General features: G+C 42.9%; 1 protein-coding gene across 1 annotated transcript; it reads right to left on the reverse strand.

The window, feature by feature from the left end:
* Positions 1–2,253: 2,253 nt before the first annotated feature.
* LOC134585371 (uncharacterized) lies at positions 2,254–11,076 on the reverse strand. Its single transcript, XM_063440774.1, has 3 exons — positions 11,034–11,076; positions 5,043–5,161; positions 2,254–3,154 (listed from the first exon to the last, which is right to left on the reverse strand). Exons 1-3 carry the CDS (start codon positions 11,043–11,045, stop codon positions 2,587–2,589), a joined length of 699 nt encoding a protein of 232 aa, XP_063296844.1. The 5' UTR covers positions 11,046–11,076; the 3' UTR covers positions 2,254–2,586.
* Positions 11,077–17,608: the final 6,532 nt, after the last annotated feature.

The following is a 17,608-nucleotide window of genomic DNA, read 5'->3' on the forward strand; positions in this document are numbered from 1 at the left end:
GCTTGGATCTGAGCGCTCAATATATCCAAACAGCGCTCAGGTCCCACAAACACAGTCAAATCGCCATGGGGTTTACGTTTAGCATGGGATGATGAGAGGGGGCCATAGTCATGAGGCTGGCAATCAGGCTTCTCCATAACCCAGGGTAGCAGGGCAATTTGTCATAAGAGAAAATAGGGACAAAAGGCGTTTTGTAACACAGGCTTCTCCAGGACCAAGTGGCGAGGTTAGTTTCGCCACAAGTGGCATTACTACTGAGACTTTAAGTAGCCCCCTAATCGTAGCCCCTTTGCCCCATTATAGTTCGTTCCCCCTAATTGCACCCCAACTGCAGCCCTAATACACTCCAACTGCAGCCCCTATACACCCTATACCACAGCCCTATCCTTCCTACTACAGCCCCTTCCCCAATTGTAGCCCCTATAACCTACTACAGCCCCTAACTCCAACTACAACCCCTATGTCATACTACAGCCCCTACCACTGTACTACAGCCCCTATGCCCTACTACAGGCAATATACCACTTACCTTACTACAGCCCCAAGCAGTAGCCCCTAATCCCCATTGCAGCCCTTAGCCCTACTACTGCCTCCAACCCCTCTACTAAAGCCAATTACCCCTAAATGCACCTCCTACCCACACTACCATCCCTACCGTCCAAATGCAATTTTCCACTACAGTCCCATATCATCCCAATTTTAGCCCATTAAGCCTCAATCCCCCCACTGTAACCCTCATCCCATTTTACAGTACCTAACCCCCCTTTTACACGCCATACCCCCACTACAGTGCCTATTCCCTTACTACAGTTCATACCAAGCACTACAGTCTCATATCCTCCCCATTACAGCCCCTCTTCCCCAATTGCAGTCCATATCCCCAACAAAGCAGCCCTTTTCCCCAATTGCAGCCATCCACCTATTTCAGCCTCTAACCCCCCTAATACAGCTCTTATCCCCCCACTACAGCCTGTGTTCCCTCACTACAACCCCTAGCCGCCTACTACTGCCCAACATCTCAATTACAGCACCTAGCACCCCACTACAACCCACTACCATTGTCCCTTCCAAAATTAGGTTATAGACCCGCATCTGTATAAATCACCAAAATATTTTGCAGCGTTGTACAGTTAGGGGTTAGAGACGGTACACTATACACAGACTAATACAAAAGGTAAAGAGGGCCCTGTCCGTGAGCTGAGATCCAGCCATTGAATCTCTTTTATGCAAAGTTAGTTAGGTAGTCAGTGAGCGTTGTAGAGATATCTCCTGACATTTCTTTATATTATAACAGGTTTATTACAGAATCTCTATACGCCAGCATACATAGCATGATAACTGGCCTGATTAATTAAAGTAAAGTCAATGGGCTCATGGTTGTAATATAGTAACTATATCTTGAAAATATGTCCTGTTGCTAAATGCCTTGAATTGCGTATTATGAATTGGATATTACCTGTGTGCTGCAACACTGGATAATGTTAATCACCTTCCTTATTTTCTATGTTTATTTTATTTTATATGTGTATACATGGTATAATATGTATTTATGCTTTCAATAGTTCAAGTGGAATTCAGAGCTGGCGCCTGTCTGTATCTGTCACTGTTTGTCACTTTGTTTCTGCATGTATGTGTGTGCATGTATCAGCGTATGTACATGTACTAGTTTGTGTCCAAAGAGTTTGTATGATGTCCTGCAGGTGGTTGACACATAATAGCACATCCATATTACATGCCCTATGTCCACACGGACATCTGGGAGCTCTGGGAGTAAATAAATGACCATTCGATCGTACTTACTACCCAGACTTAAAGCTGACAGCACTCCCCAGCAGTAATATAATAGATACAATATTGATAGAATTTCAGTAATAAAATAGATACAATATTGATAGAATTCCAGTAATATAATAGATACAATATTGATAGAATTCCAGTAATATAATAGATACAATATTGATAGAATTCCAGTAATATAATAGTCGGCACCGGTATAAACTGAAAGTTACATACCAGACTATAAATTACTAGATCATTCTCCAACATTTATCAGAAATAAATAAATAAAGACAATACATACTCAGGCTGTCATGTTATATTTATTATGTAGGAGACCGATATATAATGAAACACATTTATACGTTGAATTATAATGGTAAATAATGCTGATTATGTTTGATCATTAAAGCTACACTCTAAGCACCATGGGGAGGGGGGAAGAAAAACTACCACAACAAGAGTACATAGTCTTAAATTAGAGGGGCAAAGGTTTAAAAATAATATCAGGGAGTATTACTTTACTGAGAGGGTAGTGGATGCATGGAATAGCCTTCCAGCTGAAGTGGTAGAGGTTAACACAGTAAAGGAGTTTAAGCACGCGTGGGATAGGCATAAGGCTATCCTAACTATAAGATAAGGCCAGGGACTAATGAAAGTATTTAGAAAACTGGGCAGACTAGATGGGCCGAATGGTTCTTATCTGCCGTCACATTCTATGTTTCTATAACCACTGCAGCGCCTTGTAATGGTTTTACTGCTATGAGACTATAGGCATTATCCCCCAGGTTAAATTTGATGTGTACTGGATTAAGCCATACATTTATGATTAAAGACTCCATTCGGAAAGCATAGAAAGCAGTCATCGTCACAGCGATACAGGGGCATTTTCTTATCAATTGCTTTCAAGCGTTTCTCAGGACAGCAAACGTGAAAGTTTGGCTCATTGTATAGCTCCTTGAAAATAAATGCTTTGTTAATGTTCTTTTTGATGCTATTAAACTGGCGTAGTTTCTGTACAATTTTATATTGCCGTTTGGGTTTGGTACAATACGCTTGACACGGTGATTTTGAACTGAAGAATATTGCACATCCAGCACCGGGTGATTTTTTCATTAGATTTTCCAATGGCGATTTTTTTGACCCAGCAGTTGGATATAGAAGTCGATATGCGGCGTGCTCCTTTACATAGTTACCCAGGTCTTTATGTAAAGATATTACCATCCGTGTTCCTTCGTATATATGACTTTCACTGCTGAGTGACTTTGTTATTACATCCACTGTGTCTTTCTCCAGAGCACCCGCTATATTTTGATCAGTCAGTTGGTCACATTCAGTTTTATTAAACTTAATCACATAGGCGTACTCTTCAGTAATACTGTATTAATAGAGAGACAAGAGGGATTAAGAAAATATAAGGTACTTTGCACAGAAGTGTGCAATGCTAATGCATAGACAGTCGAAGTTACTGTACTCACAGAACATCGTTATCAGTAATCCAACATAAAATATTTCAACAGGGAAAGGATATCCTATGATCTCTAAAACATTTTATCCTTCAATATCACTAATACATTAATACATTTAAATTGCAACATTTTAATTATTTATTACCGTATATACTAGAGTATAAGCCGACCCGAATATAAGCCGAGGCCCCTAATTTTACCCAAAAAAACTGGGAAAACGTATTGATTCAAGTATAAGACTAGGGTGGGAAATGCAGCAGCTACTGGTAAATTTCTAAATAAAATTAGATCCTAAAAAAATTATATTAATTTAATATTTATTTACAGTGTGTGTATATAATGAATGCAGTGTGTGTGTATGAGTGCAGTGTGTGTGTGTATGGATGCAGTGTGTGTGTGTATATGAGTGCAGTGTGTGTATATAATGAATGCAGTGTGTGTGTATGAGTGCAGTGTGTGTGTATGAATGCAGTGTGTGTGTGTATGAATGCAGTGTGTGTGTGTATGAGTGCAGTGTGTGTATGTGTGCAGTGTGTGTATGTGTGCAGTGTGTGTATGAGTGCAGTGTGTGTGTATTAGTGCAGTGTGTGTGTATTAGTGCAGTGTGTGTATGAGTGCAGTGTGTGTATGAGTGCAGTGTGTGTATGAGTGCAGTGTGTGTGTATGAGTGCAGTGTGTGTGTATGAGTGCAGTGTGTGTGTATGAGTGCAGTGTGTGTATGTGTGCAGTGTGTGTGTATGAGTGCAGTGTGTGTATGTGTGCAGTGTGTGTATGTGTGCAGTGTGTGTATGTGTGCAGTGTGTGTATGAGTGCAGTGTGTGTGTATGAGTGCAGTGTGTGTGTATGAGTGCAGTGTGTGTGTATGAGTGCAGTGTGTGTATGAATGCAGTGTGTGTGTATGAGTGCAGTGTGTGTGTATGAGTGCAGTGTGTGTGTATGAGTGCAGTGTGTGTGTGAATGCAGTGTATGTATGAGTGCAGTGTGTGTATGAGTGCAGTGTGTGTATGAGTGCAGTGTGTGTATGAGTGCAGTGTGTGTATGTGTGCAGTGTGTGTATGAATGCAGTGTGTGTATGAGTGCAGTGTGTGTATGTGTGCAGTGTGTGTATGAGTGCAGTGTGTGTGTATGAGTGCAGTGTGTGTATGAGTGCAGTGTGTGTATGAATGCAGTGTGTGTGTATGAGTGCAGTGTGTGTGTGAATGCAGTGTGTGTATGAGTGCAGTGTGTGTATGTGTGCAGTGTGTGTATGAGTGCAGTGTGTGTGTATGAGTGCAGTGTGTGTATGAATGCAGTGTGTGTATGAGTGCAGTGTGTGTGTATGAGTGCAGTGTGTGTGTATGAGTGCAGTGTGTGTGTGAATGCAGTGTATGTATGAGTGCAGTGTGTGTATGAGTGCAGTGTGTGTATGAGTGCAGTGTGTGTATGAGTGCAGTGTGTGTATGTGTGCAGTGTGTGTATGAATGCAGTGTGTGTATGAGTGCAGTGTGTGTATGTGTGCAGTGTGTGTATGAGTGCAGTGTGTGTGTATGAGTGCAGTGTGTGTATGAGTGCAGTGTGTATGAATGCAGTGTGTGTGTATGAGTGCAGTGTGTGTGTGAATTTTTTAAATAACAAACAAACTGGTAATAAAGTAGTTTTATCCAGAACAAGCCTAGACATTGTAAGCAGCCTATCGGTGGATTATTTGAAGGTCTATGTTTCCCATAAAATAAAATAATATTCCATCACTACATCCAGAGTTTGCTTCCTGCACATCGACACACAGCGACAAACAGTAAAACGGAAACAGATCCTTACCTGTATGTCTGGCTGACATAATCCGTGACCCTTTTTAATTGTTCATTCGTAAATCCGGTCACTGTTGATGTCGAGCTCCAGTAACAGAACAGGAGACAGAGAACGGGCAACTTCCACACCTGGAATCACAAAAAATAGTTTACTCTCCTGATTACTAATGGAAGGGATAATTCATGGAGGGTATAACGGGATCTCCAAATGGGAACATAACATAAAGATACCCACATTTGAAGTTATTGCCCAGGCTTTATATTTCCTGTAATTAACGCTCCGTTAACATGGAAGTGATTAAATCACAATCCCCCGAAACTCTTGCTGCATTATTTGAAGGCATTAAAAGCGGTCTTATTTATGACACACTGCAAGTGGAAGTTTGACATCACTTAGCCCGGTGCTGTGCGTACGAAGGACGTGTTTTAGAATGGAGGAGGTGGGTCAGAGAACACAGAGTTAAGATGCAAAATGCTACAACACTACACTGCACACAATTGAGCACACAAAAATGAAATTGCCCAAAACTCATAAAATACATGTGTTGGAGCATCCCATTAAATAATTTACACCAGGAAATGACCAGATTTCTTTCAGCCAGGTTTTTTTTTGTATATTCCATATTTATTTGAACCCATTGAGTGCGAACCTGAGCCTTTAGCATTTTTTCTTGACTCATGTTAAACTGCCTTCATATTCGCCCCATTAGAGGCTGTGCTGGGTGGAGATATCTCTGCTATTTCTGTATAGTTATGATGTTACGTTCTCCTAGGAAGATGTATGACTAAATTAGGGACAGATTTCCTGCCGAAATCACTTTCTATTGGGGCAGTTTATTATCGCACCTTTACGATATAACTCCAAAATGTGTATATACATTGAACGTAGACACCTGAGGATATTGAGCATTTTATTTAAAAATTTACATTTACAGCTACTTGCCATCAGTCACGGATATTTGGTTGCTGTGTTTTTTCCCACATTTACTTTAAAATCCTTATTTATTTAAAAACTATACCAACAGCATAGTCATTTTCAAACAAGCTCATTTACTCGCCAATTATAATTAAAACAGGCAGAAGACAGTTTCCTCACTCTGCAGGCTAAACACAGCGGGTAAATATGATCTTGGTCAATGTTTACCTGCTTCTTCTGACTTCTGTTTTCCCCGGGTGTACTCATCTCGGTTCTAGATTCTCAGTGTCACTCCTAGCACCAGGTAAAAGGGGGATTGAATGGAGAAGGCGTTGTTGTTCTTTTTTTTTAACCCCTTAAGGACCAAACTTCTGGAATAAAAGGGAAGCATGACATGTCACACATGTCATGTGTCCTTAAGGGGTTAAAGTGACAATTAACCAACAGAGGTCAAAATTTTTTTTTTTCCAGAAACTGACTGCATCTACTGCGGGAGGGAGACCAGCAGTGATACAGTATGTTTTATCTTTGCTGTGCCGGAGTGTCAGTTTCATTCTTTTTATTATACTGGGATATTGAGATATCAGAAAATAAAAGAAATATGTGTCAAAGGATATGATGTGTCCATGAATTGTTAGCAATGTAACAAACAAAGACACTCTTAGAGGAAAGTGTTTAAAAGTATTAGTCTTATAATAAAGAGCATTGCACCCGAAATAATTGGTCCAGAAAACAAAATGGTACCAAGAGTGACCAGAATATCCATACAGAGGTATTTATGCATGCAGGAGTGATAAGAAACAGCAGAAAGGAAGCGGAAGAAATAATGGGAAAGTGAAGAAAAGAAGCGACAAAGACAAAAGGCACAAATCAGCTTTGCCCTCGCCCCTTGCAACCTCCAACCTGTTCTACTGTGCTCAAGTTCTCACTCCTCCACTCTCCCCCTGACCCCTTCAGCATTTATCACAGATTGGATGTTATCTGGCTCTACACAAAATTCCTTCCACATTCCTCACTTTTTATTATAACATTTATCTGTTTCTGCAGCCGAGTGCGCCACATGCTGTAAAGGAAAACTGAATTCCACAAGGACTGAATTTTTGGACAGCTCCACCAAATCAAGGCCGATTGGCTTGGTTGAATATGTGCTAAGCGTACAGGCACTAGGCTCCACCTTTGTGTCTGGCATCATTATGTCTGTGTCTATATTGTTAAAAGAACCAAAGGTTGGATAAATAGATTTTTATAGAGGTCCTCAGGACCTAGATACTCTTGCATTGCCATGCGTGCAAAGAAAGGGTCAGAATGTGATTTTCCAAATAGGTAATGGGTGTATTGGCAGGGAGTTAAAATAAATATGTTCCAAACACTAAGGAAGTTTTAAGTGGAGGGCAGAAACAAGGTATTGGGTGGACGAAGCCTGGTTGAGTTTTAAATAAATAACTAGTAATCAATGAATCCTCCACATCTACCCAGAGAACCAGTCCACCTTGGGCAACCATGATTGCACATTGTGCCAATATCAAAACCTTATGATAAGTGCATATGCAAGGTAGTCCCAATCCACCCATGCACAGTGCCAAACACATAGAACCTCTTAGGATACATCTGGGCTTAAGGGAATCTACATATCGGTTAAGAGCCCTCTGGCTGGACACTAGGAGGGCTAGTGTGCAATAAATATAATAATTTGGGGTAAATGGACATTTTAATTGTTGCAATCCTAGATAATCATGAGAGGTCAAGATGTTTCCATCTCAGGATCTAAGCCCACTGTTTTGTTTAATTAAACTTCGAATGGACTGAAAATGTTTGGGGATCTGAATCTCTAGGTATGTAAGAAAGGTATCTCTCCACTCATGCTGATATTGGTGATACAAGGACATCACCTTTTCCCCTGGAAGACCCACTGGCAGTGCCTGAGACTTACACCAATTAATTTTATGATTGGAGACCCTTATAAAATGTGCGAGTGTTTACTGTATTGCAAGGAGAGAGGTGATGGGATCAGTTAAAGCAAACATAATGTAACCTGCAAATAATTCTAGAACAGGGAGTATCCAGAAATATTGAGATAGAAACAGATAGCAATAGCAAGTGGATCTTGGAGCAGATTGTAGAGGAGCGGTGAAATCAAGCAACTCTGTCTTTACCTTCCTGATAAATGTTTTTTGGAAGACTGGTGTTAATTGAGAGCCTATATCACTTGTTTGAATGGCTTAATCTCTACTAGGGAAAAAGAAGCTCCCATAACAGCAAAAAGCTGACCGATCAGTCCTGTCCCTTACATGTACAACACCAAATTCTTCAAGAGTCGGCTGATGGTTAGGTTCCACCCTTCTCTTTTAGTTCATCAGAAGATGGAGTCATCACAATAGGCTCCTGCTGTTATTCCTCTGGATCGAAACCTAATTCTAAGCTTGTTAGAATTTCCCTAAACATTTTTTTGTTGGAGGGTGAAAAAGTTAAGTTTGCAGGTAATAGTGGTGCCACCGGTGCTGCCTACTTTCTACCCTGAATATGCATAGTTCTATAGTTAGTAGTAGTGCTAGTTTGCAATACAGGGCTGCTGGATTTTGCAGACCGTACTGGCTCACGGCTGATTGTACGTTTGACGGAGCTGCTCAGTAAACAGTCTACTAATAAATTTAGCAGGATCCGTCATCTTCTTCTACTATTCAACATGAACTGACACTTTACGATTCCACCGCATTTGAAATTTAGACTATAATACAGGCATTCTCTTACTAGGTGGTGGGTCAGACATTTATTTTCTAAGTAATTGCTGCTGAGTAGGCTGACCTGCGGTGCTGCTGCCTGCAGCTGAAGATGCTGCCGAGGTGGACAGCTTTGGCTCTGGCTTATCATCATCATCCTTTGGGGGAACAACCTCCCTTACATTTTTCTTCTTCAAAAACATACAGGACCACATTCTGTGCTGCTAATTGATTTATTACACTTTAAATGCTGTTTTGGTGCCCTTTAGTAGGACTGCCAATTTAAGAATTCCAAATTAGGGTGCTGTTTAGTAGATGACTCTTCTAATTTTATACCCTGCTGTGTAGTTCCCCGTACCGAATGGGGCAAAGCCATTCGGTACAATATTAAAGCCTTATGATAAGTGCGTAAAGTGATTACGAGTTGAGTCAACCCTACTGGGATTGGAACCTGCAACAGTTGACCAGATTCTACTGCTTGAGCTATCTCGCCAGCCTATAAAAGGCAATTGCCTTGCCAAAACAGATGGAAACCAGAAAGTAAAAGTGGTAAATGCCATAATTTTTCTACATGATCCCTTCTGAGTTTCCAATTTCATTCCAGTTTTGGTCAATGTGCATCAGTGGAATGCATTGCACATTAATTACATAATTTCTTTAATAATCAGAAGTACACGGCACAAGGTGGACACCCACAGGGTTATTGTCTAATGATGTAAACTGATATTTTTTCCATGTGAATTAATAAATAAAGTGCTGACGCGCTCACTGACTATTTCCCAAAATACCCTCATAGCGTTTTGCCCTTATTGAATACCCAGTACCTGTTCAGTGGCGGCTGGTGACATTTCAAGCTGGTGGGGTTCCAGGCTGGACACATGGTTTTCACTCACCACCTAGATATTTTTAATCAGGAATAGGAGTATGTCTGTATGGCACTAATACCTCCATAATAATATGTTAATAATACCATGTATAGGGGATAAACCATTCAGACCAATTCCTATTAATTAGTTAAATAAATTGGCCATTTAAAGCATTAAGCGACTGCAGAATGCCCTAAAAAGAGCGTTATTGGTTAAAAAAAATCACATGATCATGTCAATTGATGAGGCATGGTCATTTAAATATGGACATTTAGACCTTGATCCTGTTACTGACAAATGATGAAGCTTTGAGAGCCTCGCGCGTTTTGGCTAGGCTATTACACCAGAACTCTGATAAGTGCTATTTTTTAATCTTTGTCTATTCATATATTATTTTATGCAATTGTTGTTTTTAACTAATTATGCAATAAATATATATATAAGTACTTCTGATAGTCCTAGTCTTGTATCCAGGTTCCAGATTATTGTCTGGGGCATTGTCACCCCACAAGCTGACACTAGGCTTCTCCACCCAAAAGCCAGGGATTTGTAAGACTCTAGTAAAGGTGAGAGATTTCTTAATATCATCGTGTCAGTATATGGTGTTTAGATATACTACACTAATACTGCTGGTCTGTTTTGCCTCAAGAGTGTACCCTCTTTGAAGACAAGTTCAAGAGTACATCTGCAAAAACACTGAGCCACATATTTCAATCTCTAAACAATATTGTCACAACCTACGTTCAGGTAGGGCTATGATTATCCCTTACATATGATTTTATTGTGAGCGCCCCACTATTGTTATATAAGTTCAGCACTTATATACACCTGTTTTTTTATAATTTATATAGGTGAGGGAAAAGAGAGATCCCACCTCAAGTGGTTTTGAGCTGCTTGTAAAAACACAAATTCTTAAAGGATCACAAATCGGTTTTCCTGACACTATAGTGCCCTGAGGGTGCCCCCACCCTCAGGGTCACCCCTCCCGTGGCTCTGTAGGGGTTAAAACCCCTTCAGCAGCTGACCTTAATTCAGCACTCGGCTCCCTCGGCGCTGGTGACCTCTCCTCCCACTACGACGTCAGCTCCCCCGTCTGACGTCACAGGAGCCGAATGCGCATGTGCGGTAAGTGCCGCGCGTGCATTCAAAGTGTCCATAGGAAAGCATTTCTCAATGCTTTCCTATCAATGCTCTGCGCGATGGAGGCATAATATGCCTCCAGCGTCACAGATGCGCCTCTAGTGGCTGTCCGGAAGACAGCCACTAGAGGCTGGCTTAACCCCAAGTTTCTCTGAAACTGTTATGTTTACATCTGAAGGGTTAAAACCTGAGGGACCTGCCACCCAGACCACTTCATTGAGCTGTCCCTTTAATTTTCTATTGAAGCGCGTAATCACACTAACTCCCTAGTGAGTTAAAATCTGTTTTATTTGAAATAAGTAACATGTATAGACAGATATAATGCAATATGTTATAGCATTTTGTTTGGTTTTATAACTTACCTGAAATGCCATAGTGAGTGTATGGATTGTATCAAACAACGTATTCTCTAATTTCTCTCTGTCAGTGACAGTATTTATAGCAATGCATCAATGCTGATAACATCTCTTTACCCAATGCTGCAAGTGTCTCAGACAGATTAAAGATAATATATGTGTCAACACATTTAAAATGCAGACACAATATCACCACAAACTTTCGTGGCAAGTTCTCTAGAAATGATTTACAGAAACACCTTCTGTGATGTGCCATGTGCCCTATCCCTTTTCACTGCACCCCCTGGAATGCTCGCTCTGTCTGTACCAAATCCGCTTTCATTCATGATTCCTTTATTTCCAACTTTTTGATTTCTTTCATTGAAACTTGGCTCTCCCCGGCTGACTGCTTTCCCTGCTTCTTTGGCTTATGGCATTGGCTGCCTCCAACTCTCACATACTCCCAGACCTGGTGACCATAAGGGTAGCGGTGTTGGTCTCCTTCTATCTGTTCCTTTTAACATGTGGCATGTGTTTTACTCAGAATGGATTTCAGATATCTGGCAGCATTTGGTCCAGTTGAAATCTGGATCAAATTCAGACCTGTTCGGGGGCCTTAGTTAAAAAATCCAGACATTGATGAATTCAATCAACAATGTCCAGATTATGTCCGTATGGCCATGCATGCAACCGATTAATTTTGCCCCATTTGGTTTGGGACAATTCAGACTTTAGTGCATAACATCTCTGTAAATGCACCGACTACCTCTGAGGCCTATAAATTTCTTTCTGACTGACCCACTGTGACCAACACAGTGGTTTGATTCACCTTCACATTAAGCTGGCATCCCTTTAGACCTTACCTTCTGCAATCACTGTTCTATTGCTAGTCTATCACACATCTTCCTCTCTCTGATCATCATCTCCTAAGTTGCAATCTTATCCTGCTTAAACTCCCTCATGTGCCACACCTACACTCTACAGAAACCTGAAAGATCTTGATCTTGAGCTTCCAATTGACATCTTACCACTCTTACTGATCTCGACTACCACATGACCTTCTATAGCATCTACCCTCTACAACTCTTCTAAATAAGATATGTCCAATTACTGCCAACCTTGTTGGTCAAACTGTGACGGTAGTCACCGTCACTGGGGATGGAAGACAGACACTATGATTCTCCACCTGAGATTCCTCTTGTTTTTGGCATCCCTGTGTCCTGTATTGGTGCAGGGTATGTAAAATTTATTTTTTGTCTGTGCCTTTCCTCCTCCTCCCACTTTTTCCTGTCCTATTGTTTCCCCAGCAGGGGGTTGTCCCAGGGACACTGCCAGACCAGTTTAAACTAGCTGCCCTGTTGGTTCTCAGCCCTTACCATTGTCTGGTCCCACTCTTCCTTGTACTATAGTGCTTTATGCTCCCTATTGTATGTAAATGGAGCGGTTGGGTGCATAAATCTGTGTCTATTAAAGTCAGTTGTTGTTTTAACCTTCAGCAAGAAGTCGTATATAAGGTATATAATCTGCTGATGAAAAGTGTGTCCAGGGCTATAATCACAGTAGCCTGGTCTAGGGTGGAAAAGGACCTCAGTGATCCCAGTCAAGCCTCGGCGACTGGGTCTGAAGTGCTTCTGGGTCCCTGATAGCTACAAGGAAGAATACTTGGCAGAGGTACTTGGTTGCAGCTCCGTCACATTGGTGGCAGAGGTGGGATGGCTTCATTGCGATAGGGGGACCTTTAGACTATGACTGGAATTCGTGGAGATGGGTAGATCTAGCCCCCTCGCAGCATCCCAATCCGAGGAGGAGTTCCAGTGGAGACTACAAGCAGCTCTGTCCCAGTACGATGGCCCTTTCTTGACAGAAGGAAGACTGGACCGGCGGGATATGATCCGTCGCGATCTCTTGAACAATGTCCTTGAGGCGGTTTGTGGTCTACAGGGAGAATGCCTCCCAACCGTTATGCAACGATTTTGGGATCAAGTTGATTTGCAGATGCATTTCTTCAGTGAGCAGGCGGAATGGGTGTTCAAATTGAAGGAGCTGGTCCAAAAAGAAATGTGACTGGATGATTCTTTCCGGGCCTTAAAGTAGTATGCAGTCCAGCAGTACCTATTTCTAGTGGATGACGACCCTCCAGAAGGTGAGGGCTATGATGGCCCTGGCCTATTGTGGGAGGCCTTTGAGGATAACATTTAATTTGTTAGTCCTGAGAGGTCTTAGCTTTATGACATTCGGGAAAATAGGGAACACCTACTAGATCTCTCAGAAGCAACTGACCTGGAACCTGATTTGACCCACCTGGCCACCATGGAGTGGGAGTTTGAACTGGATTACAGGCAAATGTTTGATCTGCACAGAAGCAGGTACCAGAGACTGGGGATTTAATAGACCTTGCATCTGAGTATGTTGGTCAGGAAGATGTGGAAGGAACAGTATTTTCCACACCTGAATCACAGGGATACTGGGCAGCCATCCCAGCCATCGGTCTCCCCCTCAGCAACAGATTGAGTTACTGGGAATAGAGTAGTTGGCCTCTCTCCCCAGTGGTGTGTGTTAGTTACTGACAGAGGAGACGGGCTGGCTCCCTCCCTAGCTGCAGTTTGCATTATATGGAGAGTAGACAGTCTGTATCTCTCCCCAGCAGCAGAGTGCGACACAGGGAGAGGAGATGGTTGGTCTTCCTCCCCAACGGCAAAGTGCAACTCCAGTAAAAGAGCTGGCATCGGGACAGAGGGCCGCTGGGTGTGTGGGTATCACAATGCCCCGCTGAGAGTGGGGTCATATGGGGCTAGGTTTTGGTTTTGTAGGGGGGCCATGGCAGATTCACGGGGAACTCCTTTTCTCTACTTCCAAGTCCCCTCTTATGTCTAAGTCACCCTCTGCTTATTAGGGGAACAGGGTGACCAGGAAGCCCAGTCTGGCCTGCCTAAACCAGACTTCTACGGACTGATTGGCTATGAGGGCCCCATACACCAGACCGGGACAGACTTACAAACTATCTGGAACTTTACGGAGCAGGCTGCCAGGAATGAGGGACTTTTTGGGACTAACCCGACTAACTCAGGCACAGACCGATTGGGGGTCTGCTGCCTGGTTAGTCTACCTATGGGGGGGAAGATATGTGACGGTAGTCACCATCACTTGTGATGGAAGACAGACACTATGTGTGGGTCCCAATTTTTCTTGTGTTTTGGCACCCTGTGCCCAGTATTGGTGAAGGGTATGTTGAATGTATTATTTGTCTCTGCTTTTCCTCCTCCCTTTTTTACTGTCCAGCGGGGTATTGTCCCAGGAACACTGCCAGACCAGTTTAAACTACCTGCCCTCTTGGTTCTCAGCCCTTGCTATTGTCTGGCCCCAACCTTCCTTGTACTATAGTGCTCTATGGTCCCTATTGTATGTAAATGACTCTGTTGGGGGCATCAATATGTGTGCTATGTATATTAAAGTTTGTTGCTGTTTTAACTTTCACCAAGGTATATAATCTGCTGATGAAAAGTGTGTCCAGTTAACTAAAAACCTCCATTTGTTTAAAAATACATAGAGATGTGGAAAGAGTGCAGGTTTTTTTGTTTGTTTTTTACTATATGTATTTTGGCTGATGTGTACTATAGTCATTGCTGCCGCCCAGGAGTGATGGGAGTTTGATCGCAGGACTAGTTCCTTTGTATTTGTATTCACTTTTGTATCACACAGCTATGTTACAATGCTGCTGCCTATCCCATGTGTTCCCTATTAAGGGTTAATAAGCATGTAGGGATGTATATAAAAAATACCCCTTTCTGCCTCATTGGAGATATTTTTGCAGAAGCTCAAGGAAGCAAGGCGAATGGTTAGAGTTAGGACCCACCTAAGAGGTCTGCCTTGACGTGGCAGGTGGGCATACCACTATAGTAGCCTGGTCAAGGGTGGAAAAGGCCCTCTGTGATCCCAGTCAAGTCTCAGCGACTGGGTCTGAAGTGCTCCAGGCTACCTGATAGCTACAAGGAAGAAGACTTGGTGGAGGTACTCAGTCGGAGTACTGGAACTCCGCCACCAAACTAAATACCAATCTGGCATACAAAATCCACTTGTTACCTGCAAAGGTGTTTGAGGGTGTCAAACGGTTATTTGAGGAAGTTGGATGGATGGCTGCAAATTTATGTTGTGTTCCTACACCTGTGCCCTCTCTCTCTTACTAAACTTACTTCATCTCCCTCTTCACCTTCTCATGCAACCCCAAATGCCTCCACCACCTATTAATCTCACTGCTGTGAATTTTAGATCCTACTTCACAGAAAACATCAGAAAATAAATTGTCGTGCTTGCTTCTTCTCTCAGCTGACCAATTCTTTGCCTGTCCTTTTCAGCTACACTAAGTAGTTCAGTTTCAGATGAGGAGGTTTCTGAACTTATCCTTTCTCCTACCCCACCACATGCCCTATTGATGCCTGTGACGGAGCTCCAGTACTCTGACCACGTACCTCCGCCAAATAAGCTTCCTAGTTATTACCGGGACACAATCAGCACTTCAGCCCCTAGCAGACGCATTTTGGCCGGGGTCTCGCCATCTCTTTACATCAACAATGAAGGAGGTGCCCTCATAGCGATACGTCATGTTCGCTTGGCCCCCACTCTGGCCCACTAGCTCTGCGATCCACACCTTTGGGATTCTTCTGTAGACAGGGACGTTGCATGGGTGCTAGCGCTATCCCTCTTCCAGGATCCCAGAAGATGCACCAGTGTCCCTGGGATAGTTCCGCACTTGCTAGAAAACCATCCCAATGCTGCCACCAAATGTGACGGAGCTCCAGTACTCCGACCGAGTACCTTCGCCAAACATGCTTCCTTGTTATCACCTGGACACCATCAGTGATACAGCCCCTAGCTGCTGCAGCTTGGCCTGGGTCTCGCCATCTCTTCCCACCCTGGAACAAGGTCCTAGGCATTGCTCCAAGTGATTAAGCTCTCCTGTAGAGAGTATAGCTGTACAGTAGTATAGCATCCCCCCCACACAGTAGCCGAGACTTAATGCTGGGAGTAGGTCTATTCAATGCAGGCAAAAGCGCAATAATTTCTACAGACAGTAAACCCCTCCCCTGTGCTTGAGAGATAATTGAGTCAGGAACTGTACAAACTCAATTATCTCTAGGTACAGAAAATACAACAATTCCACAACACCCCTGTGACAAACTGCCATTTGCCACTGGGCATTGGAGAGGACTGATCGCTAGCCTCCTGCCCTGCGACTATGGCCCTGGAATGTATTGCCCTTTAAGAACTGCATTTGGGCATAATGGATTTTGATAATGCTGTTCCTGGCCCTTTAAATGCTTTGGAACAGTGTTACAAACTTTTAAACTGGCACTTCGGATGCAGTCGAAGTGCCGAAGTCATCGCCATTTTAACTTATCCGAACGTGGTTAGCGGTGTGTGCAGCCAAATCTATGGAACTGTTTGCAGCTACCCAATTGCACGAACATCGCTGACCGGTACCTTCTTCGACACCGCGGCTGGAGACTAAGTCCCGTTCGAAGATTCGAACGCTTGTTCGAATGGGACTTAGTCAATTTCTTGGTAAAATAAAGGACTTCCAGCTAACTCTTGAACCCCTGGATGGAATTGGCTTATTTTGGACATGTTTGTAAGTAAAGTGTGCTGATTAATACTACGTGACTTTTATTAATATTGGATGTATAGTTTTGGAGTTATAAAAATGCATAAAAATTTATAAGTTTTAGCTTGGAGATAATTGAGTAGATACAGTAAGAAACTCAATTATCTCCCAAGCAGAGGGGAGGGAATCTGTGGGATGTAACCGTTTTCTGGTTGGTTAATGCCTAATTGCCTGTGGGCGTCTCCCTTGCAGGGGAGCATTGCATAAAAGCAGAGTACCTGCCATTAAACATGAGTTCTTCTTGATCCCTCAAAATGTAGCCTTGTCTCGTTATTGGAGGGAGCTGCTATCATCACACTGAGGATTGCTATGCTCTGCATACTCCCCTGAGCTTGAATCATTTAGCTCATTTTAAGAGCTTGTTCCTGATAAGCTCTCCTTGGAGGAGATGTCTTCCCCACACAGTCCTGGATGCTGGAGGTTCATACAGGGTGGAAGGAAGAGGTCTTTCCCACATGGTCCTGGAGGACAGAAGCTGATCCAGGGTGGAAGGAAGACGGCGAGACTCCAGTCAAGCTACGGCAGTTGCGGAGTCTGTGGTGATTGTGGTGTCCGGTGCAGTGCTTGTGGTCCTCGGCGCAAGATAGGAAGCGTCCATTAACGGAAGGCTCTGTTACAACCCCAAAACACACATAAAACAACCCGGTACCCACTCAATAGTTACATCCCTGGATAGCCCTGATCTGAGTGACCATAATATCCAAAAATCACTCAGATCGGTTTAGTGGTTCGGATTTTCTATGGAGGCTTCTGCCCAAAATAGTTCCATAAAAAAGTGGTAGTGGTCGGTCAATTTCGGGAGTTTAAAAGTAGAATGAAATAACGAACGGATCCTCTGGCTCTTAGGTAGCATTTGTTTGCCTAGTTCATGTGCACAAAACTACCGAATGGCGCTCTCCTGACTTGTATAGAAAAGAAGCAGGCGTTCATCAAAGTTCAGCGG

The sequence above is a fragment of the Pelobates fuscus genome, chromosome 2, assembly GCF_036172605.1.
Source record: "Pelobates fuscus isolate aPelFus1 chromosome 2, aPelFus1.pri, whole genome shotgun sequence".
Taxonomy (NCBI): domain Eukaryota; kingdom Metazoa; phylum Chordata; class Amphibia; order Anura; family Pelobatidae; genus Pelobates; species Pelobates fuscus.